We start from the raw sequence: 26,712 nt of genomic DNA, 5'->3' as shown, positions 1-26,712 counted from the left end.
TAATCAATTAACCTGTGCAGCACTGTTATTAACATAACAGGAAATGATGCAAATGCTGTGAGTTGTTTAAGCGCCGGGTAAATCCTCTCCGCAGCGCCCCACGCCTCAAAGCATTTTCAGAACAGAAGACTTTGCAGGAGGCTTCGTGGCACTCTGAATATTTCATGTAATGCAAATTGGTTTATTTTGCTTTTATAGTTTCCTTGGGCAAACATTGCAGAATAGCATACGGACTTTACATGCATTTTCGACTTCCTTGTGTGACGTTTGCTTGAGGAGCGACGTTTCAGGATGCAGTGTCTCCCATTGATCAGTTGTTAATGAATACATAAACACTTACTCATGATGCATGGATTCATCACTGATGCACCATCCTATTGGCCACACAAATTACCAGCTCCTGTGCAAAAATCACTGCAATTACACAACTGGAGACAACAGTAGGACAATTAGTTTTCCCTCCTCTGCTGAAAACTTAAATTCTTTGGAAAAAAATTGAATCATTTCCTTACCTAATTGGTAATTTACCACCCAGATTGTCTTGTTCTGCCCCAAACCTGAATGCTGTCTGAGTTTATCTATATAAATGCATATTTTGCAGTGTTGGGTTTGTATTCACTGGAATAAACGCTAAATGACACCAGTTGCGGGGCTGGGCTCGTGGCTTTGGCTCCCTTAGGGTGTTTCAGAGCGCGGGGCTGTGGGGGGACAGGAGGATGCCGGCGTGCAGCTCTCCGGTGTAACAGATGGAGAAGTCCAGTTCACGGCTACCGCCGTTCAAGTGTCTCCGCACGTCCTCGAGTATCGTCCTCATCTTCACCTGCAACAGAAAATAAATCACAGCTGGGGGGAGCCCTGGTCCTGGAGGGCTGCAGTCGGACTACAATCGAGGGAGCTGAGGTGGACCAGAACTAGAAGACACTGCAGCCGTTTCTGTGAAACCTGCCCATTTTCAGATAAGTGTTCCATGTAAACCTAACTCAGTTAATCCCCAATTTACTGACCGGATGAGGGCAAAAAGCAAAGTGGTTCAACCAGGCAGAATTAACTTACTACTCAGGAAAAAACACTGAATCCTCCGGGCTGAGACAGAGTGAATGAAAAGCTGATGAAACTCCTGATTAGGGAAGAATGCAATTACTTGCTGGTATTCATTTAGTTCTGGGAAAATTTGTAGTGACTCACAAGTTTGGCGTAACAAGAACACTTCAAAAACAAACCGGTCTCAGTGGGGAAGTTGAATCTTAAAAAACAATGTCATACACAATGGAACATGATATTGACAGGATGGAGAATAGTCAAATGATATATACACATAACATATATACACATAACATATATATATATATATATATATATATATATATATATATATACACTCACCTAAAGGATTATTAGGAACACCTGTTCAATTTCTCATTAATGCAATTATCTAACCAACCAATCACATGGCAGTTGCTTCAATGCATTTAGGGGTGTGGTCCTGGTCAAGACAATCTCCTGAACTCCAAACTGAATGTCTGAATGGGAAAGAAAGGTGATTTAAGCAATTTTGAGCGTGGCATGGTTGTTGGTGCCAGACGGGCCGGTCTGAGTATTTCACAATCTGCTCAGTTACTGGGATTTTCACGCACAACCATTTCTAGGGTTTACAAAGAATGGTGTGAAAAGGGAAAAACATCCAGTATGCGGCAGTCCTGTGGGCGAAAATGCCTTGTTGATGCTAGAGGTCAGAGGAGAATGGGCCGACTGATTCAAGCTGATAGAAGAGCAACTTTGACTGAAATAAGCACTCGTTACAACCGAGGTATGCAGCAAAGCATTTGTGAAGCCACAACACGTACAACCTTGAGGCGGATGGACTACAACAGCAGAAGACCCCACTGGGTACCACTCATCTCCACTACAAATAGGAAAAAGAGGCTACAATTTGCACAAGCTCACCAAAATTGGACAGTTGAAGACTGGAAAAATGTTGCCTGGTCTGATGAGTCTCGATTTCTGTTGAGACATTCAGATGGTAGAGTCAGAATTTGGCGTAAACAGAATGAGAACATGGATCCATCATGCCTTGTTACCACTGTGCAGGCTGGTGGTGGTGGTGTAATGGTGTGGGGGATGTTTTCTTGGCACACTTTAGGCCCCTTAGTGCCAATTGGGCATCGTTTAAATGCCACGGCCTACCTGAGCATTGTTTCTGACCATGTCCATCCCTTTATGACCACCATGTACCCATCCTCTGATGGCTACTTCCAGCAGGATAATGCACCATGTCACAAAGGTCGAATCATTTCAAATTGGTTTCTTGAACATGACAATGAGTTCACTGTACTAAACTGTCCCCCACAGTCACCAGATCTCAACCCAATAGAGCATCTTTGGGATGTGGTGGAACGGGAGCTTCGTGCCCTGGATGTGCATCCCACAAATCTCCATCAACTGCAAGATGCTATCCTATCAATATGGGCCAACATTTCTAAAGAATGCTTTCAGCACCTTGTTGAATCAATGCCACATAGAATTAAGGCAGTTCTGAAGGTGAAAGGGGGTCAAACACAGTATTAGTATGGTGTTCCTAATAATCCTTTAGGTGAGTGTATATATATTGATCGTTCAAAAGTTTGGGGTCACTTAGAAATGTCCTTGTTGTCCATGAAAACATACATGAAATGAGTTTGAATAGAAAATATAGTCATTGACAAGATTAGAAATAATGATTTTTAATTGAAATAATAATTGTGTACCATATGGTCAAGCTTCCCCCACAACAGCTCAATAGGGTTGAGATGCGGTGACTGCTGGCCACTCCATTATAGACAGAATACCAGCTGACTGCTTCTTCCCTAAATAGTTCTTGCATAGTTTGGAGCTGTGCTTTGGGTCATTGTCCTGTTGTAGGAGGAAATTGGCTCCAATCAAGAGCCGTCCACAGGGTATGGCATGGCGTTGCAAAATGGAGTGATGGCCTTCCTTCTTCAAGATCCCTTTTACCCTGTACAAATCTCCCACTTTACCACCACCAAAGCACCCCCAGACCATCACATTGCCTCCACCATGCTTGACAGATGGCATCAAGCACTCCTCCAGCATCTTTTCATTTTGTCTGTGTCTCACGAATGATGTTCTTTGTGATCCGAACACCTCAAACTTAGATTCGTCTGTCCATAACACTTGCCATTGATTCCACTGGAGTACAGGACTGATGGTTGCTGATAATGGGCTTCTGTACGCCTATATAGATATTCCATTATAAATCAGCCGTTTCCAGCTATAATAGTCATTTACAACATTAACAATGTCTGCACTGTATTTCTGATCAATTTAATGTTATAATGGACAGACAATTTTCTTTTCTTTTGAAAACAAGGACATTTCTAAGTGACCCCAAACTTTTGAACAGTAGTGTGTGTGTGTGTGTGTGTGTGTATATATATATATATATATATATATATATATATATATATATATATATAAAAATCATGAAGACCTCTTCTGAATGGAAACAACATTATTTTATAGTTAATAAAATTGCAAATCATTGATGGGAAAAGTCTGAAACTGCATTCAGATCTAACAGTCTTCTCTTGCTTGGATAGTTTAATGTTTTTTTTTCTGGGGGGGAACATGTTGGCAAGTTCAGATTCGGGTTTCCACAGTTCTGATGTATTCTAACAAATGAGAAGTGTCTGGCAGGAGAGGCGTCCCTGGAGATGCACGCAAGATGCCTGTGCAGAGGTGGTGGCATTAGCGCCGCTTTGAAGGTACATTGAACAGGAGGTATGTGGACATCTGGCCACTCCTGGGACCAGAGAGGTCTCCATCTCTGTCCGGTTCCTGGAGGAGGAGGCTCTGGAAGAAGGTAGAAATGGAGTCGTACCAAGAAAAGAGCTCAACAGCTTCCTGGGGGAGGCTTTGGCCTGAGGGCTGTTCTGAACCTGAGGTTTCCTGCTATAATCACCAGGGAGTTCTCCGAAACACTTTAGGTAATTGGATTGTCTCATCTATATCACTATTTATAGAAAAGGAATAATAATCTTTGAACATGTTGTACCTGGACTTGTGTTGCACTAGCAGAACTGCTGTAGGATTAAAAACAGTTTTTATTTTTATTTGTTGTGGTGTTTCTGTTGTATAGTATTGTCTTGCTAAAGGCTAAAACTCTCTACTTGTTTGATTTATTATAGAGCTGTTAAACACCACACTGGGCTTTCAAGAGCCCGTCTCCACTCATTCAATCAGCTGGACTCTGCAGTTTCTCTCTCCGAACTGAGAACATATTGATAAAACAAGTAGTTTAATAAACAATTTTCAATAACTGTTCAAATTAAGGGAGTGAGAACAACTTTAGAAGTGTGTCTGTATGCAGGCAGGCCAATAGGCAGGCATTTCTGTATGTAGTTAATGCTGGCCTTTGCTGAAAAATGGTCTTCTCTTCCTGCACAGGAGCATGATTTGCCAGTTAGCGGTGGCGTGTGACAGCGATTCAGAGCTGAATGGTCAATCCATTCAGTTTACTTTGAGGTTCTGCACACCTGTACACCTGCCAGGACAGACTGCTTGTCCTTAGTTACCAGGTTGCATAATTCTTACTTTCGTATCTTAATGAATTTTAACATGGGCAGTGTATAAATATATATCGATAAAGAATAATAACTGCAGTTCTCTCACACTGCTGCTTGTTTTGAATGAAATGCTTATTTAAAGTTTTGCTTTTATTACATTTTAATTATCGTCGTGATTTTCATAGACAGATTCCATTACAGCAAGGTTTCAGAACACGCTATGGAAGTTTGTTTATTTATTTATTTTGTACAAACCCACCCATCCCGTCACTTGAAGCATGTGCACACTGAGGCACAGACAGCACACTCATCTCCCTAGTTAGAGAATGATGATGTTATTCCTTATTATTACTTATTAGTTTTAATTATTTATTATTATTATGCCCAAATTTGTTCGCACTCTTCCTGCTTTTCAGGTTTTCTGTGTTTAGGCCTTCTAGAAGTGTGGTTCTTACTCGGAAAGTACCAGTTCATTTCTGAGCATATCCTGGCAATAAGGAGAACACATTGTAAGCAGTGAATGGGCACAGAGTGCACTGCAGGAAAGCAAGCTCCAGACAAGGTCATGTGGTGCTGACAGCAGCCTCAACCTGACCCACAGCGATAAGCTCTCTTCTATCTGACTGCCCGCTACCCACCTGCCTCGACCCGCTTCACAGCAAAATAATATGTGGCTGTTTAAATAAAATGAAGGCCTCACGGTTTTCCAAATGGATGGTCTTAGATGTTCAGTATCATCATGCTTCACTGTCCTCCAGCCCTCAGCTTGCCTGGCTATTTTTAGAGTCTGTTGGTATATATTTTTTTAATAAATAAATAAATCACCACTCATTTGCACTGGCAATTTCCACCACAAGTTGAAACAAATGAATATTTAAAATGCTTTCACTTTAGTGCCTCTTGAACTGCAAATTGCGGTGCTGCTGTACTGGAGCCTGGAGAGCAGTCTGACTCTCCACTGCACTCTGAAGCACCAGGGGGTCCGAGAAACCGCAGCAGGTCTGTTCTCAATCGGAGGAAATAAAGGACCATTCCAGACTGGGGATTGCGGGACTGGATCATTTACATGCCAGCCAACAGGAGCTCTTTTCTCAACCCCTGTGTTGTGTTGTATTGTACAGTTTCTTAACCCCCCCACCTCCATCCCTTACTATAACCTTTGCACAGCAGTTCATAAGTATATTTTTTTCATTTATTTCTTGAACGCAGATCACGTGGGGAAAAAGTGATTGCCTAACAAAAGCAAATAAAGAAATAAAATACAAAAACGCAGAAAGTCAGGAGTAATTGCTTCTACGTGGCAACGCAGAACTTCAGCCTGGAAACAGTCAAATCTGGTTCACGCGGCAGTGCCGTTCACTTTCATATTACTCCAAAGCAAATGCTAAATCAGTCCGTGTCAGGCAGCCCTCAGCCCTTTATGTGGCCCTCTTGAAGAAGGTGGCTTCACACCCTTGATAAAAGCATTTCAGTAAAATATATAGCTCAGATATATAGTCAGCACCCACAGCACAGCCAACACACATTTAAGAAGAAAATGTACAGCAGAGGCACAAAGCACCCATCAACTCATTTGACAACCATTGTGGCTTCTGAGGTCACTATAATGCAAATGGCTGCATATAAGAAAGAACAGGTGATTATAAAGCTTTCTGCCGCAGAGGAAGAGTCACCTTTTTCTAACAATATGTTTTTTGATATGGTGTTAGGGCAGAAAAACAAAGTTATTTTCCATGCTTACATTTTGTTTGGCTAGATTGGCACCTTTGTTTGAAATGACGTTTAGAGAATGGGCAGACTGAAGTGCCCGGGAAACAGGCTACAATCTCTGCTTATATACAGAGATTCTTGCATCTATTCATCACCATTCATCTCGCACTTCTCCATATTACAGTGCACGATAATGGATGCAGGAGCTTAATCTTGAGTTTGTGTCCTTGGAATAAGAAACGCACCAATTATACAAAGCAGCACACTTGTGGAAAACTGAAAACGGCAACATGCTGCAGGCAACGGAAATGCTAAGCTGCTTGTGTGTGTTTCTTTAAATAAGATCAAAGAACTTGACAGGTCAAATGTATTAGTTAGAAAAATAAGCCAAGTCACTGTGATTAACAAAAAGTGATGAATGATAGATAATGTAGTTCTGATGAGTGGAAGTCAATCTGTACTTCCTAGATAATCAAAGAATAACAGAGAGGAACACTATAAATCACCCATGTGTGAGAGACGTTCAATCAAAATGCAAGGCCTCTTCATCCTATGGCTGAGCTCCCTGCAATAGGTCAGGAAGACTCTGGGCAGCGAGTGATTAGCAAGTCTAAACACACCGTCAGACTCACTGGGGTTTCTGAACTGTGGGGAAGGCAGGGATACAACCTTGAGAAAGACTTTAACGCTTTCAGTACAGGACACTGCGACCACGAGGGCAGAACACACACATATACTATATACAGTGCCTATAAGTAGTATTCAACCCCCTTGGACTTTTTCCCATTTTGTTGTGTTATAACTTGAAATTTTGATGCATTTAAATGGTTGTATTTTACCTATACACAACCTACTCAACACTTTGAAGAGGCAAGAGAATTTGTATTGAAAAAATAAGTATTTGTCCACCTGGGTCAATACTTGTGGAACCACCTTTGGCAGCAATTACAGTCTTTTGGGGGTAAGTCTCTAACAGGTCTGCACATCTGGATTGTGCAAAATTCACCCATTCTTCTTGGCAAAACTGTTCAAGTTCTGTCAAGTTGGATAGGATTGCTGGACAGTAATCTTCAAGTCTTACTACAGATTCTCAATCGGGTTCTAGTCTAGGGTTTGATTGGGCCACACGAGGAATGGCTTCTCCAACCAATGCCCTTGACTGATATTCAATGCCTTTTAAATCTTTTTATACCCCTTTCCACTTTATCCTGGAGTTGTTGGGAAAGTACTACCCAACAGTGGGACTTTACAGGTGCGTTTAATCTGAAATCATGTGAACCACTTTATTGTACACAGATGGACTCCATTCAGCTATTTGTGTGAGTTCTGAAGGCAATTAGTTTCGCCCGAACTTCTTTAGGATTGTCATAGCAAAGAGGGTGAATACATATTTAATGAAAACTTTTCAGGTTTTAATTTTTCATTGATTTGTTTTTTTACCCCCATTTGTCCCACATGGAAATGGTGGAGTAGGTTGTTTAAATCAAAGGGAAAGAAATTCAATCTGAATGAGTAAAAATGTGAAAAGGCCCAAGAGGGGTGAATACTTCTGATCGGCACTGTACATATACATATATAGATCTTAGCTTTGAGATCAAATTAATTACTATACAAATAAATAAGTAAATAAATAACCATACATGCATGCATAAAATAACTGGCTGATTAATGTGACATTTTCTGTTGCACTTTAAATAAGTTCACTCACAGGAGAAAAATGAAAACTCAATTATGCAACACCATGCATATTTTAGCTCAGGGAATGAATGAGAAAGAACGAACCACACATACTTGCCTCTTAAAATAAGGAATAGATGCTCAGGTGAATTAAAGGGCTAAGAGAATTATTACCCTGACTTTAAGCACCCATAGGAATCCTTAGATAAGCAAACAGACAAGCTATAAAAAATGAATCTGCATCAAGACAGCTGAAACTGAACAGAAGCAGGTACTGTACTGTGAATGATTTCGGTGTGACTGCGGTGTTTACAGCAAGGCAGTAGCTGCCGTCTCACAGTCTTCTGTTTTAGGTTCTTCCCTAAGGTCATGTTGCCTGTGAGGTGGCATTCAGTGTTACATGTTAAGTGTTTTTTTGTCATATTGTCACATATGGAACAAGTGTATATTTTTAATATATGGAAGATCCAAATGTTTTTCATATGCCAGAATATGACCCTTAAAATATACTGAATGTAAATATTTATAATTTGTAAGTCTGTAATCCATAGATTTATTCTATTGGTTGAAAATATATGGTGAGGTAAAAATATATGCATACTCTTCTACAGAAGTTAAATGGTTTACATTTTGCAGTAATATTTCAGCTGTATCTTGCTGTCGGTGAGTTAGGATTCCTACTAGTCTGATGAAAAAAGTTATATTGGGCTACAAAATTGAACAAAGAATGTTTCAGACATTAAGGTTTGTGTGCTAAACAGCAGGCTCTCCCATCTTACATGTTCCCAAATGGCAAGACAAACTGGTATTAGAAACATCTTTAAATTGTGATAGATACCTTAAAGTGAATTATTTAAATAATGTGGAGATATCCAACTAAGGATATCAAAGAACCAAAGGTATCTTTTAAGTACATTGTAATATTTTAAAAATGTCATGTTAAATCTTAAGTTTTACAGCCAAACTGTTTTCAGGCATTATCTTAAAACGGTTGTGTTGCACAGTAATATCTGAAGGAGGGTAGGGTTCTCGTAAGTGAATTCCCTCACAGGGCCTTGAGGATCAGAGCTGCCTCATTGCAAAAAACGGACTTTCTACACTGAGCAATACTTAACATAGTGCATCCCAGTTGGTAGACATGGGGCTTTTGCAAGGGTGAGCACTAAAATGAGCTGCACTGGGGCTCAGTGTGTTGAGCAGCCACAGTGTGTTGGTACACAACTCAAGACCTCAGCATGACGCATGTGGGAAACGGTGGGTGTAAGACTCCAGAGACACACACATCTCACATTCAGAAGTGCAGGAATGGAGTCCCAGTGGAGACAGGGACCGAAACGGTGTAATTATACCCCACTGACTAATTAGTTGCTTTTTCTGTGATGTTCAGAATTGCCTCCCTGGGGCTTCTGCAGCATCTTCCTTTTGAACCAGAACCCTACGTCAGGGCTGAAGAGCCGTCACCACACGGCACACAGGCGCTGGGAGGAGCCTCACAGCATCAATCCCTGCCTCCGACAAGGGGACAGTGTGGGGAAGATCACAGGTGAGCGCAGGTGAGTGGACGGCAGGTACCAGCCCATCTCCGCTACTGTTGAGGGAACAGCCTGCACATCTTTTCTGGTCTCAGGAGCTAAGCAGGGCTGGGCCGGGTCAGGCCAGTGACAGGACACCATCTCAGAAAAGTTGATTCTGGAGGGGGTGACATAGTAGCCTGCCAATTGGGAGCTGGGGTAACTCAGTGCCCAGTACCCCGGTACACTCAGCTCTGTATGAAAATCTGGCTCTTGTAACTAAACTGACGTGAAGAGCATCTGAGACTAAAGTTTCAGCAATGAGTCAGACTCCTAAGGTACTCAAACACTTTCCTGCACTAAACTTCTTGATGATTATTATGAATCCTATATAATGGTTTTAGTCTCGAAAACTGCTTTTTTAAACTGTCAAGCAACACCACGGGGGACTTTATTCAGTATCGTTCCAGTGCGAAGAAAAACTAAGAATTTCTATTAATAGAGAACACCAATCACGGTCAGCCACGCTCTGACTGGATAAGTCAGGATGCCACAATTGAGGCTAAGATTTAAGGAGACAATACATGGCTTTCAATTTAGACAGATATGAAGCACTGAATTATACCAAGAGGACCAGAATTCCTTTACATAAATAACGTGCAAGATCATCAGCAACAGTACTGAAAAAGTATTGCAGTATTGTGTGCTCTCTTCAGCACCCATTACGATTTACACTGTAGCACGTGTTAAACCTGTCACTGGTTTACTTTAGCAGTAAATTGAGGTGAAAGGTAAAAACTCAGAATCCCAAATTAACTTATGAATATAACTTTGGTGTATCAGTCTCTGAGGGTTTGTTAGGATTGAGTTGTGTTCATTTAATGTTCATTGGTTGGTTTGGGTTTGCAGATTATAATATATTGACTTGGGCACAACATCCTGTGCTATAGCAAAACAGTAGGGGCCGCTTGCACTAAAAAGGTCTTATTTTAAGTCTTAGCCTTAGTCTAAGTCCTGTGAAATTTGACTTACGTAAGACCTGACGATAGACGCTGCACAACACCACCCCGCGGGTCTGACGTCAGCCCTGGCTCACCTGATGTTGCAAAGCAGCAAAGTCTGCACTTATTATTCTTGTGAAGAATGAAAAAAACAAAATGGCTTAGTTTTTAAAAGCACTTCTTTATGTTTAAATACAGTACAATCAAATAAGTGTATACTACATTTTTACGAGTTCAACGAGTGATTTTTACACATACAACTCACTGACACTCAATACGTTTAATAAGCCGCTGAGGGGGGACACGTCCTGCTTTTGTTCAGTACATTTCTAACCCTCTAGTTACCGGACAGCTTGTGCAAACCTCACTGAGCATCATCTGATATAATAGTTGAAAAACTTGTTGTATTAAAATTATATAAATGCATCACATAATATGCATATTGTTTGGGAGTGGTGTTTAATACAAATACTCATTTTAACGTATGTCTATTTGTATAGTTACAATTATTGATATATATTGCTTATTTCACAGCTGTTTCACCGACTACATAACAACAGGACATTTACATATTTAATAATACTAATAATACGATTCTGAAGATGTCTGCCCCATTCAAACTAAAAACATAAAAACTAGGTTCAAAGAGAGGACCTTTACGTTGGATTGTTGGAACTACAGAAGGGAAATCTTTAGTTGTAGAGGGAAAAACTTGATCTAGAAATCAAAATGTTAGTTATAAATGGCAAGATTCGAGTTAAATGGGGAAGGAGAAAATTATTATTGTAATTTATTAAGAGTTGTTGGTTGTAAATACAGTTGTCATTCTTTATAATAGATACTAGATAATAGATTTGTAATAGTTCACCTAAAGTATTAATACAGTTTTTATTCATTAAATTAAACATTTCAGTGTCAAATTAGTTGCAACTATTATTAGTTAAACTTCCATTACTTTGTATGAATGCCCTTTCATATAAAAAAATCTACATTACCTGGCATATGTGCTGCCATGTTGGTTTCATGTCAGTTTCTATAACAAGAGACACATTTTCCCCATTTAAGCCTGGTGTAGGGTAGGCTTAAAAAATGACTTCAATTTAAGACCAAACTGATTTTAATTTTTTTTGTGCAACAGGCCTATTTATTTTGGGCTTAAATGTAAGTCTAAGACCTAAAAAATTGTCTTAAAAGCATTTAAGACCTTTTGTGCAACTGGCCCCAGAACTACAGTATTAGTGTAGCCCACAGAGAAGTCACACAGGGACAGCTGGGAGCTTGTCCTCTGTTAGGGCAGGTTTCAAGAGCCTTTTCCCCATTCCATTATCTGTTCTAGATCATACGTGGAAATTATGTACCATACATGTCCTTTACAAGAGATTCATTACCCAAGTACTATTAACTTGAGTGAAAAAGACTCAGTCAGTGTGTCAGTCAGTCAATTCACATAATTCATTAATTTTAAAAAGTGAATTCCTTCCCAGTCCTGCTCCTGAGGTCCCCCAATGTCTTCAGATACTCCTTCAACTGAGCTCTTGATCAATTGGGCTAGTCACTCTTAAGTTGAACTACTTGCTTGGTAAGACTACAAATCATCAAGCATTTAATGAGATAACTCTCCATTAGAAAACTGCATTAACCCTGTGCCCAGCGCTGGGTTCCCCCTCATTGAGGTGAGTGGTCTTGGGGACAGGGAGTCTGGAAATAGGCAAACCCAGTCTGTACAGAATTAAAAGCAGTTGTTACTATTTAATTACCACCCATATCTGTGCACTATTAAATGATAATTGCTCAGTTAGGTTTGAAAGAACAACACTTAATTTACTGACTGAATGGAATTTTATTCACTCAGTGTCTTGGCAACAACATGACGCCAATTAAGCTAATTAGGAAAATAGCTCAATTAACGATTTAAGGGCTCAATACAGAGTTTAGCTGGACTGAAAACCAGAGAACACAGGGTTCCTCAAAAACCAGAGCTGGAAACACTGTGGATCCAAAACTTTTTTTTTTTTTAATATTATCCTCATTATTTTACTAGAGCAGTTGCTTCAGGGCACAACAGCAGTGTCACTCTTGGGAATCAAACCCAGCAGTCAGCATAGTGGAACATGCTTGTCTCCACTGATAATCTGTTTTGTTATTCAATGCTGATTTTCCTATTGCTTAAAAATAAAAATAATGTATATGCAATTTCTGATCTGGTGTAAAGGGGTGGACTGGCTGCTTCACTCGGTTCTTTCAGTTATATACCCTGTGATCAAAGTTGACAACTTATCACTCAAAGTACAAGCAAAAAATACGTTAGGTGATCCCTTTCATAAACACATTTACGAAAACTGGAGTAAGCAGTGTATTGTACTTATATCGGTAAGAATTATATATATATATATATATATATATATATATACACTCACCTAAAGGATTATTAGGAACACCATACTAATACTGTGTTTGACCCCCTTTCGCCTTCAGAACTGCCTTAATTCTACGTGGCATTGATTCAACAAGGTGCTGAAAGCATTCTTTAGAAATGTTGGCCCATATTGATAGGATAGCATCTTGCAGTTGATGGAGATTTGTGGGATGCACATCCAGGGCACGAAGCTCCCGTTCCACCACATCCCAAAGATGCTCTATTGGGTTGAGATCTGGTGACTGTGGGGGCCAGTTTAGTACAGTGAACTCATTGTCATGTTCAAGAAACCAATTTGAAATGATTCGACCTTTGTGACATGGTGCATTATCCTGCTGGGAATAGCCATCAGAGGATGGGTACATGGTGGTCATAAAGGGATGGACATGGTCAGAAACAATGCTCAGGTAGGCCGTGGCATTTAAACGATGCCCAATTGGCACTAAGGGGCCTAAAGTGTGCCAAGAAAACATCCCCCACACCATTACACCACCACCACCAGCCTGCACAGTGGTAACAAGGCATGATGGATCCATGTTCTCATTCTGTTTAAGCCAAATTCTGACTCTACCATCTGAATGTCTCAACAGAAATCGAGACTCATCAGACCAGGCAACATTTTTCCAGTCTTCAACTGTCCAATTTTGGTGAGCTTGTGCAAATTGTAGCCTCTTTTTCCTATTTGTAGTGGAGATGAGTGGTACCCGGTGGGGTCTTCTGCTGTTGTAGCCCATCCGCCTCAAGGTTGTACGTGTTGTGGCTTCACAAATGCTTTGCTGCATACCTCGGTTGTAACGAGTGGTTATTTCAGTCAAAGTTGCTCTTCTGTCAGCTTGAATCAGTCGGCCCATTCTCCTCTGACCTCTAGCATCAACAAGGCATTTTCGCCCACAGGACTGCCGCATACTGGATGTTTTTCCCTTTTCACACCATTCTTTGTAAACCCTAGAAATGGTTGTGTGTGAAAATCCCAGTAACTGAGCAGATTGTGAAATACTCAGACCGGCCCGTCTGGCACCAACAACCATGCCACGCTCAAAATTGCTTAAATCACCTTTCTTTCCCATTCAGACATTCAGTTTGGAGTTCAGGAGATTGTCTTGACCAGGACCACACCCCTAAATGCATTGAAGCAACTGCCATGTGATTGGTTGGTTAGATAATTGCATTAATGAGAATTGAACAGGTGTTCCTAATAATCCTTTAGGTGAGTGTATATATATATATATATATTGTGGGATATTTTTCAGAAGTTCTTTAGACTGAGTCCTTTATCTGAAAAGGCCACAAATCACTCAGCAACACCACTTTAGATAAATAGGATGTTTTCTTGTACAAATTGTTTTTCTGGGAACACAGAATTTTATGTTTATTGCTTTAAATCTACAATTCATTGTTAAGTATGCATCTCCTGCAAATGGACTTTTCATTAGTCATGTTGTCAATATCTCAAGGGCTAAAGGGGCAGGTGCAGACTAGAAAAAAATATGTACTTAAAAAAAAAAAAACATGAAGAAAACACTTAATGAACCAAACCATTTTATGAGTGCCAAACTTCATCCATAATATTTACAGTGCTCCTTGATTTGTGAGAGAATTATTATTATGAATAATTCACTTGGGTAAACTTGGTAATCAAATAAAAAAGATGTATCTAACAAAAACAAAATGTAAAAGACAAACACACATCAGCAAATATGTTTTTGCATGTGGTGAAATCTCACTAACTGAAATTGGCTTTGATTATTGCTGTATTGTGCAACACTCAGTGAATCAGTGACTTTGCAAAAGATAGTATGAAAGTTTACACGTATCTCTATAGTTGTGTGTGTCTTGTACATTGAGCATAGGCCTGCAGGATTTGACAAAACCAAAACTGATCAATCACTAACACAGACATTTTGATTTTGCCCATGCAGAACAACAGAGGAGAACCCTTTGATTCTTTGGATGTTTTTTCTCAAAATGATACCACCTTTTGATGAATAATTGAAAGGAATTGACTTGTAATTAAATATACATTTTATTTTTTCCAACCCAAGACTCAATACTGTAGATCTTTATTAGACTCCAATGATTGTAGAGCACTGATGTGTTGTTATAATTAATTGCACATTTGTAAGAGTTTGAATGGATTAATTAATACATAATTTTTTGCTGTTTTCTGGGCCACACAGTATAGCAATTTTCAGCTCAGGACTCTAAAAAGATGTTACACGAGCCTTGAAATGACTTAAATACATGACTATAATACATTACAGCTACTCTGTTACTCTGAATGTCTGTATGTTCGCTGCACAGGCTGTAATTAATCCAGCTGGATCCTCAAACAGAACAGGAGCAGCAAAATCCATTCCAGTGCCATCGTACATTAAACATGAATTGTGTGGTGCTGTAAGCCTGTGAATGGCCACATCAGGACATGCCATTGAAACCCTTGTAGCAAATTTGCAAACCATGCGTTCTGCTCAGAAACAGGTGGTTCTGTGACACAGTGACTGAGCAGACAAACACTCGCTGCACGGAGGAGCCCTGCACCGCACACAGATCAATCAGAATGCATAAGTGCTCCCTGTGATTGCTTCAGGGTATTGGACATCTTGATGTCAAACTAGATGCTAGACACGCAAAAACAGTAACAGTCTTAATGTATCCTGCCGGCTCTCTGTCAATACGACAGCGTGTGTTGATGAATACTGTGGATAAATATCACCAGCACACAGAGTACTGTGCTTTAAAATGAATTATGTTTAAAAACAGATTGCAATTATGGTATGTTTGACACTGTTAATGTTACGGCAGCCCCTACAGCACTTAATACCATACTATATAGCATATAGTTATATACTAATATATTTGATGCAGCTGTTGTGTTTTCCCGAAAAGGAGCCATTAAGAAAATAGGAATAGTTAATGGTAAACCAGTGGTAAAAGATTAGAATAATAAAAAAAACATACATTTTAATATTAATGCAAGCTATACAATACTTTTGACTTGCACTATAAACCACAACATTCAAAAACAACGTTCAAGACAGAAGCGGTCAGGGCCTGCAGAGAACAGAAAACTGCTTCGTGTTTCTGCATCTCTCAGGTCCTGTTGAAGAAATAACCTGAGGACTCTGAGTGGTACTTTTGGGAGTTTTGGAGTTTGGAAATCTCTCTCTGTATTAAAATGTTAACACATTAAAATGAAATAAACACTCCCTAGAACTGATGCTGTGAAACTGCGCTGCGACAGTGTGAAATTGACCTGACGACAGGCTGGCGTATAATTCTGATGTCATGTGACGTTTCAATACGACACACCACTCAGAGAGAAGGATGTGGACCTGACTGCTGAAAAGTGTGAAAAAGAAGATGACTTTATAGTGAGAGAATTGTTTTGATTCTTCATCGCTTGAAATAATTGAAGTAACTGTGACGTGAACGTCTGTGACTGAATGTGTGAACGTGTTCAATTTAAGATCACGACTTTTACACACTAACCTCACTGAGGTCACACCTGCTGGTCATGTGCCTTTGGAAAACAGACTCCAACTTCCTTAGAGAAAAGAGAGGAATCATGGGAAAATGATCTGGAGACACAGTCAGATAAACAAAAGAAAGAATATAAATAATCTGTACACAGCTCACTGCAGGTTCCCTAGGTAGAAGGCAAGTGTTACTGATCAGTGCAATGGCCCCAGTTTCAGGAGCTGAACAGCGGCTGCTCTGAACAGACCTCTGTACTCCTACAACACTCACCTGCTTTCAGTCACAATCGGGGAAGCTGTCACAGCAGACATCAAACAAGTCCGTACTGTCAAAGCCTTACGAAAAGGTAACTGCAATGTCACGACTGCCTAAGGCATGAATATCCTTTTTTATTTTCCTTTTGCATTCTTACTTGTTGGAGTAGAATCCATTCAGCAGAATGTCAGTGGTCACATCTTCGAGGAACTGAAGGTACCTCAGCTCTTCTTCCCTGCAAAAATCATCAAGTTATTTGAGCAATGCTGTCAAGTGCACTATCCCAGAGCACTGTAACGGAGTATTATTTATTATTATTAGTTAAGGTAATTAGCAGACACTTGTATACTTGTGTAGAGAATGTTCCCAACTTCAATGTGAAGTTAATAATTAATATATATGAATGTGTATATATATATATACATTTTATTTTCTTATATATACATGCATATATATATATATATATATATTATTATTATATTCTATATAATTCTACATACATATGGTTCTTATAGATGATGGAACTAAAGTATTCAACAGTACATTGGTTGTCATGGAAACGTGAGGCTGGCTGAATATAAGCAGTCCGCAGACGACTGAGGCAGAATGGCTGATTGTTACAGTAAGGGTTCTAGCATTCCGATAGAAACAACCACACAACGAGTACATGTCCAATTATAATGCTAGCTTCAAATATGTTGGGTGATGGTTTATGTTCAAGATCACCAATTCCAGTATAATTATAGTCTGGGATTTCATACTGATGCAAATTATAATGCGTGTATGTGTATAAATGTATTATATAATACATAACAATATTATATATATGTATATAATGAATATTGAAGTTGTATATTTATATATTGAAACAATATATATATATATATATAGATCAAAGTTTCATACATTGAATATATTAAATTAAATTCAATATATATATATATATATATATATATATATATATATATATATATGTAACTTGAAAGAACCCATGCACTACAGCATCTTCACCCCCATGAGGTGCTGGCCCAAATAAGGCAGCCGCTCTCTCACTTATCCTGTATTTAGACCAGACTTTTGTTTAATAAAAGTAGTGGCAAAACGCATTGTGACGTGATCAAACAGAGAAGTTTGGATCCAGTTATGTAAAATCATTGTGTATTGGTACACTGTAAACAGAGTTTTCCATCTTGATATTTTGAGCTCTCTACGGGCATTCTGTTGCTTCTACCAAAATGTGGATGGTCTTGTTTTGATCAGTAGACTGTCTGGTTCCAGAATATGTCATAATTGTCAATATGTTCTGAGATTTTGTATTCCTACTCAGACCAAGTATCCCCCCACCCACCATTTTGGGGTTTTAAAACATATTTTGTTTCACATCAGCGAATCCACATCCTTAGAAAGCTCAGAGTCTCAAGGGGTTACATTTTGTTAAACAAAATGATTCCATGATTTCTCCAATTGTTTATTTGTTCTATGCTTTAATTTCAGAGTATACTGAGACCTTAAACTACGTAAATGTCAATACAAACAGGAAAAATTGAGTTGTTCTAAAACTTTTGACCAGTAGTGTGTCTATAGTATATTATACACCAATCAGCCATAAAATTATTAACATAACACTGATAATCTCGTTATCATGGCACCTGTCAGTGGGTGGGATATATTAGGCAACAAGTGAACATTTTGTCCTCAAAGTTGATGTGTTAGAAGCAGGAAAAATGGGCAGCGTAAGGATCTGAGTGACTTTGACAAGGGCCAAATTGTGATGGCTAGATGACTGGGTCAGAGCATCTCCAAAACTGCAGCTCTTGTGGGGTGTTCCCGGTCTGCAGTGGTCAGTACCTATCAAAAGTGGTCCAAGGAAGGAAAAGCGGAGAACCGGTGACAGGGTCATGGGCAGCCAAGGCTCATTGATGCACGTGGGGAGCGAAGGCTGGCCCGTGTGGTCCGATCCAACAGACGAGCTACTGTAGCTCAAATTGCTGAAAAAGTGAATGTTGGTTCTGATAGAAAGGTGTCAGAACACACAGTGCATCGCAGTTTGTTGCGTATGGGGCTGCGTAGCCGCAGACCAGTCAGGGTGCCCATGCTGACCCCTGTCCACTGCCGAAAGTGTCTACAATGGGCACGTGAGCATCAGAACTGGACCACGGAGCAATGGAAGAAGGTGGCCTGGTCTGATGAATCACGAGTTCAAGGTGTTGACTTGGCCTCCAAATTCCCCAGATCTCAATCCAATCGAGCATCTGTGGGATGTGCTGGACAAACAAGTCCCATCCATGGAGGCCCCACCTCGCAACTTACAGGACTTAAAGGATCTGCTGCTAACGTCTTGGTGACGTGATGATCTTCAAGCTATCAGGACTTGTGCTCCAAAACAATCAAAGGGATTCCAATTCAAGAAAATACTGAGCTATATCTACAGTTGTCAATTTCATAAGCAGTGTAATGTCACATAACTATAAACATTACAATATTCGCAGACAGATAAAATGTTTTAGGTGCTGGCTAAAACAATGTAGTATTGTGATACACGTCATTTTTCACTACACCCAGTGAATCAAAAACTTACCATCCTGTATTTATGAGGTATAGCATGCTGTGTTTCTGTTCACAGCATTTATTGATTTGTTTTGTGGAAACTGCAACAGTAACTAAAATATAATTAAGTTGGCTGCACAGGTTTCTCTACTATATTGTAAAATGTGTGGCAGAGGTTTGTGTTACACAGTGGGTTCAGCTACAGAGAGCTGCCAGAAACAAGTCAATAGGTATTAATAAACAATGGGGAAGTGATGCAGGAAAGACACCTAAAAAAAAAAAAGTATTGAACATCTGTACAACAACAATCTGCACTCCATGAACCCCTCCGACTATGGTCTACTTGAATTAGTGGTCAGGGCTTTGGACTGGGTGGAGGGTCATGGTTTTCAATCCCAGGTGAGGGACACTGCTGTTGGACCCTTGAAACAGCTGTATAATGGATAATTGTATGTAACAATAATGTGATATATTGTAACAATGTAAGTTGCCCATGGTAAGAGAAATATAGTAATAAGGAGTAATAAGTCAATAACAGTATAAAGCAGTAAATAATTATTTTTTGTGATATTCATAAAGATAATGTGTAATTGATTGGGTTAGGTTTCTGTAATGTGATTCCCATTTGCACTGACGTTTCACTTTAATTTTAAACAACTTTCACTATATTACCTGTGAGGTGTGTAACACTCCTCTACCCAGTAGAAGGTTTGCAGATGTGTTAAAAAATTCAAGAACCCTGCAGAACAGGAGATTTCCACAGAAAAAAGGAAATAATCACGTCATATAATGTTGTTAATCTGGTCATGTAAAGAGCTCATAACAGGAAAACCTGGCTTCAATGTGTAGGCAGCTCAGGGAACAGGGACAGGACAGGAAACCAGCCAAGGGCCCAGGATGGAAGAAACCAGGGATCCCGTGGCTCAGGAACGCTACTCTGAACCGCTGGACTCTCACTACTTTCATACGCACCACTCTCCATCCTTTTTCAGCAGCGTTCAGAAGACTGTCATAGCTTTAGAAGTTCTCCATTAATAATAATGATAATAATAATAATAATTAATCCGTCAATTTTTATTTAGTATTGCAATAATAATAATAATAATAAAAATACCTTGCTGGAAGTTCTTCATAGAGATCAGTGGAAGTGTGGGACCTGAACAGCTTGGCTTCCTTACCCTGGAAAGGAACATTTTCAACTAGTCACCACACAGTCTTTATTTATTAACCTACAGAAACCTACAAATCTACAGAAACACAAACATACACATATACACTCACCTAAAGGATTATTAGGAACAACATACTAATACTGTGTTTGACCCCCTTTCGCCTTCAGAACTGCCTTAATTCTACGTGGCATTGATTCAACAAGGTGCTAAAAGCATTCTTTAGAAATGTTGGCCCATATTGATAGGATAGCATCTTGCAGTTGATGGAGATTTGTGGGATACACATCCAGGGCACGAAGCTCCCGTTCCACCACATCCCAAAGATGCTCTATTGGGTTGAGATCTGGTGACTGTGGGGGCCAGTTTAGTACAGTGAACTCATTGTCATGTTCAAGAAACCAATTTGAAATGATTCGACCTTTGTGACATGGTGCATTATCCTGCTGGAAGTAGCTATCAGAGGATGGGTACATGGTGGTCATAAAGGGATGGACATGGTCAGAAACAATGCTCAGGTAGGCCGTGGCATTTAAACGATGCCCAATTGGCACTAAGGGGCCTAAAGTGTGCCAAGAAAACATCCCCCACACCATTACACCACCACCAGCAGCCTGCACAGTGGTAACAAGGCATGATGGATCCATGTTCTCATTCTGTTTACGCCAAATTCTGACTCTACCATCTGAATGTCTCAACAGAAATCGAGACTCATCAGACCAGGCAACATTTTTCCAGTCTTCAACTGTCCAATTTTGGTGAGCTTGTGCAAATTGTAGCCTCTTTTTCCTATTTGTAGTGGAGATGAGTGGTACCCGGTGGGGTCTTCTGCTGTTGTAGCCCATCCGCCTCAAGGTTGTACGTGTTGTGGCTTCACAAATGCTTTGCTGCATACCTCGGTTGTAACGAGTGGTTATTTCAGTCAAAGTTGCTCTTCTATCAGCTTGAATCAGTCGGCCCATTCTCCTCTGACCTCTAGCATCAACAAGGCATTTTCGCCCACAGGACTGCCGCATACTGGATGTTTTTCCCTTTTCACACCATTCTTTGTAAACCCTAGAAATGGTTGTGTGTGAAAATCCCAGTAACTGAGCAGATTGTGAAATACTCAGACCGGCCCGTCTGGCACCAACAACCATGCCACGCTCAAAATTGCTTAAATCACCTTTCTTTCCCATTCAGACATTCAGTTTGGAGTTCGGGAGATTGTCTTGACCAGGACCACACCCCTAAATGCATTGAAGCAACTGCCATGTGATTGGTTGGTTAGATAATTGCATTAATGAGAAATTGAACAGGTGTTCCTAATAATCCTTTAGGTGAGTGTATATGTGAAAAATATATACTAAGAAGTCTCAATGAACACAAGTGAAATACCAGAAGTGATTCCAGAAGAAGCAGGCTATGCCATAAAGAAGATGAAAAATGGAAAAGCACCTGGAGACGGTGGAGATCCTAAAATTAGCTGGAGAAGAAAATGGATGAGATTCTCACAAAACCTTTTACAAAGTGTCTCAAAGTTAAATGCAAGTGTCACTCTCCTGCACAAGGAAGGAGACCAAGATGATCTGAAGAACTACAGGCATTTCCAAGACATTAACACATCTCCTTCAAAACACACTGGAATTTGCCCAGCCAAAAGAACAAGCAGGATTCAGAAGTGGCTATAACATGATGGTCCATATACAAGTCATACAAGAAGAATTGGAAAGATGCACAGAATATGAGTTTTCTCAAATTAAACGGAGCTCATTTGAACATCTTACGATTTGCTGATGACATTGTCATATTTGCAAAAACACCTGAAGACCTACAGATTCAATTTCAAGAACTCCCAAATGCCATCAGGAAACCTGGACTGAAAATGAACCTGAGTAAAACAAAAGTAAATTTAACAGCTTTTTGAAACCTAAGAAAATTTACGTAGATCAACGGATATTAGAAATCAAAAGAAGATTGAAAATGGGATGGAGTGCATTGGGAAGAAACATCATGCTGCTGAAAGGAAACCTACCCATTTGCCTAAATAGAAAAGTATTTGATCAACACTTATGAATGTGTATGCTTGGAATAACAAGATGAGATAATAATAATTGAAAGCATCCGAGAACAAACGAAAATGTGATGATAAACTTTGCAGGCATGACATGGAAAAGAGAAGCTTTAGATAGAAGCGGAAGTAGAAACATCTTGGCTGATGATGGTGATCAAACTCCACTGTAGCTACAGAAAGGGTTCCCTACACTTGTGCACATTTTCTTAGCAGTCAGTGCAGTGAAGACGTTTCTACCCCAAAATTACACGACCTTTAAATTGATGCAGATGACGTAAGTGCAGCAGGAAATCAACTCTGCACTTACATTTTATCTCAATAGTCACTCGCAAGTGACCTGCTGACAGGATTTCTGCTAAATCATTGCAGGGGTTGGTGTAATTACGAGCCATTAATGTTTCATGCACGATCAAGCTACAGCTGGATTCTACAGAGACAGCTCATCTGAAATGCTTGCAGAAATCTCTACAGCCAGCACAACAATAATATACATCATTTGCAGTGGTTCAACACATTTCACACGAATCACTGAAACCGCTAAGATGAAACACCACTAATGACGACTATGTGTGTGGCTCAGTCTCTCTTCAGACAAACCAGCAGGTGTGGAGTATAGAAGAGCACTCCCCCATAAAATTGTGGAAATTGGACCTGAAATGCGTGATTGTGAGTCATTTCGGTGTCAAAAAATTGAAATCCATTAAATCAGGCAGATTTTGACTCAAACATATCTTTGCTTCACAATCACATATATTACAATGGGATACAATCATGCGGGAAATCACATATCGACATTATGCAAGCAAACTATATGTGGTTTCTAGTGCTTGTCAATCAAAGAGATCTATAAAGTATATTTCTAAACTCATTGCATTTCCAAATGTATGTAACAGTTAGATAATTGTATTTGTATTTTTTTTTTATTTTATCTACTGCAGTGGGTCTCAAACCTGTCCTGGCGTACCACCTACCCTGCTGGTTTTTGATCCAACTGAGCTCTTAATTACTTAATTGAACCTTCAATTGGGGTTAATAATAATACCCTTAATAATTTCCTAAATCAGAGCCTTTTAATTAAGTTAAATATAAAATTGTATAAAAAAATATTAAGGTACCAACTTTCTATCAGTTACACAATTTAAAGAGTAAAATGTAATCAAATTACTTCAATTAAGGGTTAAATTATGTAATTGAGAGCTCGATTGGAACAAAAACCAGCAGGGTAGGTGATAATCCAGTACAGGTTTGAAACCACTGATCTACTACATCTGTCCTTCTGCTATTTTCATTACCTTTATTGTTTTACATTTTTTACTTTCTGATGTCACCTTGTCTTTTTTATCTTTTTATTGCCTTATATATCCTTGTTTTAATCTGCTGTTGTTTTTTTATCGATTGTGCAGCACTTTGTGCCTTGTGCTTGATAAGTCCTATATAAATAAAATTATTATTATTATTTTGGTGGAGCTCTGGAATTGAAACGGGTGAGGATGCACAATGTTCGATTTGTGCGTCTGATAGAAATATGCATCTTCATTGGAATTAAACTGTTTCCGCCACGGATGTAGGACTTTCTAGGTGAATTCAAGTCTCCTGCTGTGACTCCTGAATTCATCAATAATATCTCCATACATTAGTTTGAGGTCCTTATTTATGTACAGGTGCGCCCGGCCTTCTTCTGGCATAGTGGAACGCAAATATGTTTTGAGTAGTTTTAGGGCTGAATTATCATTCCCCTGTTGCTGTCATAACTGGTATGATATATGAGCACATTACAAGTGATGTTACACTCAGAAAAAAACAGTATAGTGTTATGCCTTCCACATCTCGAGATACGTCCAAGTGGTGGAACAGGTACAGTACCAGGAAAAAGTTTTAGAACACCCCCATTTTCCCAGTTTTTATTGAAATTTAAGCAGTCCAGTGACTAACCTGAAATGGTAAAAAGGTAAGCGGTAAACTGCCAGAGGTAAAAAAAAGTTTAGGTTACCAAACACTGAAACATAATGTACATTTCTGAGTTATATACTGAGTTACTACACCCTCTTAAGCATTATTTGGCAGTGTTATGCGCAGCTCCTGTACATAGAAGTTACACTGTATTCCTACAATGCGCACATCGTTTGAAAGATTATTCTCTTGGCTACCAGCGTGTTTCAGTCTCAAACACATCCGATTTACAGTTTCCATGTGGCCTGCCGTCATTCAGAGCCCGGGGGGTAAACACACAGTCTGCTTCGGAAGGGGTCTCATTCAGACGGTCACAGATCACTCAGTTTCGATCCGATTTTTTTGCAAATAGGCTTGTTTTGTTCAGAACAACCTAATGATTAATCCAGTATATATTACTTGATGTTCTATCAAACACAGAGAAGTTCAGATCCAGTTATGTAAAATCATTGTGTATTAGTACACTGTAAACCATTTTCCATTTTGACATTCTGAGCTCTCTACGGGTGTGTGTTGCTTCTACCAACACGTTGATGGTCTTGTTTTAATAAGTAGACTGTCTGGTTCTAGAATATGTCACAATTGTCAATATTTTCAGAGATTTTGTATTCCTACTCAGACCAAGTATTCCCCCACCCCCCATTTTAGAATGCAGGTACCAGAGGGGTTTGTCAGCTTAAGGCGTTAAATTTTGTTAAACAAAATGATTCCATGATTTCTTTGATCTCCAATTGTTAATTTGTTCTATGCTTTAATTTCAGAGTACATTGAGACATGAAACTGTATACATTTCAATTAAAACTGGAAACATTTAGGAGTTCTAAAACTTTTGACCAGTAGTGTATATCACTCTACAGCCCTGAGATATGTAGTTTGAATGCCGGGTGGATTGTTCCCATAGCATATTTGTATGTCACTGAGAAGATCTTATCTACACTTTAGCAAGTAATAAAAAGCACACTGATGCGAAGATACCAAGACAATGAATTCAACATCAGAACACACTGAAAGCATCGCACTCTGGTTTCCATTAGGTTACAACTCCTTACCTACAGTGTCAGCCTGGCATTTCAATCTTTCAGTACTTTAGAGAGAAAGCATACTCTATATTTGGAAGTGAGATAGATGGGCAACTTGTGATATTCCTGAAGCAACTTAATATTATGCCCCAGCTCTCCCTCAACAACAAATGGGCTCCATTAACATCATAGTCCTGTGACCTGCCCATGGGAACTGGAGTGTTCTCAGAGTGTTTCCACCTCTCCCTACGCTGATATTTATTCCCTCTCTACAGCAAATAAGCAAGAGAAACCAACCTGTCTGTGGGGCCGCCTGCTCCTCTGTGTCCCTGCTGGTGCTGCGGAGGGGCTTGCAAGCAGAAACACAACAGAGACGTAGGGGATTATTCAAATGCCTTCTGGAGGAGAGCCAAGCACCTTCCAACAAGCAGGAAAATCAAGACAAAACTAAAACAATCAAATGCCATCAGTACTGGGTAACTAATTCAATATTAGCAGGGTGGGTCAGAGTATTTGATTTAATCCCAGCCTTTGTTTATGAAAGTTTACTACAGTAAGTTTGCACAGTGAGTTGACAGTGGTTTCATGGGCTGAGCATGAGTGTAGTTTGCCCTTCTTTTCCATGGTGTGTGTTTCCTAAAACTATATATCACTCCAATGCTTTACTATGACTTCATTGTCCTTTGCCAAAACTCACATTTCTTGTGTATATTTTTAACTGTGTTTATTACACTAAACCTACAAAATGGTTAGTTCCCAAAACACTGGATTGTATTGCTGCCAGCCTGGGTGGGGAAGCCACTCACCTTCCCCTCAGGGTAGTGTGTCTCTGCTGGGGGGGTGCGTAGTAGCGGTAGCCAGACAGAAATGAGGTCTTGCCCTGGTTCATCACGGTCCTGGGGGTGAAAGGCTGGCTCGTGCAGAGGAAGGCATGTGGGTGCTTGTCCAGAACATCTCCACTGTAGGTCTTCTGCGGGGGTGTCCTGAAGGGCCTGTCTGGCTTGGGCGTCGCCACGTGGAGAGAGAAGCCCCCCAAAGGCTTCGGAACGAGGCTGTGGAGGGTCTGCTGTGCGATGCGGGTGGGGGAGAGGTGTGTGGAGGGGCTCGGGGCACAGGAACGAGGGCGCTGGCTGTTTGTGTCTGGTGACCACAGTCTGTCAGACGTGAAGGGAGGACAGCTACGTGATCTGTGTGAGTGAAGTGTCCGCACAGCTGCAGTGTCCCCACAGAAACCACTCTGCCAATACAAAACACAGAATCGATACTTCATAAATTACTGTACAGATGGGGGTAGGATTGGGGTGAGGGTCTGATCTAGTCAATCTTTGATACACAATATTACCAATATTTTATTTTTTCTAGGGA

At 39.9% G+C, this 26,712-nt stretch overlaps 1 protein-coding gene across 1 annotated transcript; it reads right to left on the bottom strand.

The window, feature by feature from the left end:
• Nucleotides 1–2: 2 nt before the first annotated feature.
• Nucleotides 3–26,236, bottom strand: LOC136758702 (spermatogenesis-associated protein 7 homolog). The gene is made up of 6 exons (XM_066713289.1): nt 26,154–26,236; nt 20,400–20,403; nt 20,271–20,335; nt 16,767–16,844; nt 16,367–16,421; nt 3–820 (listed from the first exon to the last, which is right to left on the bottom strand). The coding sequence occupies exons 1-6, from the start codon at nt 26,234–26,236 to the stop codon at nt 686–688; spliced, it is 420 nt and encodes a 139-aa protein (XP_066569386.1). The 3' UTR covers nt 3–685.
• Nucleotides 26,237–26,712: the final 476 nt, after the last annotated feature.

This window comes from Amia ocellicauda, chromosome 1, assembly GCF_036373705.1.
Source record: "Amia ocellicauda isolate fAmiCal2 chromosome 1, fAmiCal2.hap1, whole genome shotgun sequence".
Lineage (NCBI taxonomy): Eukaryota > Metazoa > Chordata > Actinopteri > Amiiformes > Amiidae > Amia > Amia ocellicauda.
Note: the sequence above shows the minus strand (reverse complement) of the source record. Positions and strands in the feature narration are given on the sequence as shown.

What these genes read in the sequence shown, in the direction of transcription:
- LOC136758702 (XM_066713289.1), bottom strand. Translation starts at nt 26,236, where the DNA reads ATGAACCAGGGCAAGACCTCATTTCTGTCTGGCTACCGCTACTACGCA. An exon ending in AATGGATTCTACTCCAACAA is followed by an intron (nt 16,422 to 16,766) that starts GTAAGAATGCAA and finishes CTTTTCTCTAAG; the next exon opens with GAAGTTGGAGTCTGTTTTCC. An exon ending in GCAGGTGTGACCTCAGTGAG is followed by an intron (nt 821 to 16,366) that starts GTTAGTGTGTAA and finishes TTTCTGTTGCAG; the next exon opens with GTGAAGATGAGGACGATACT.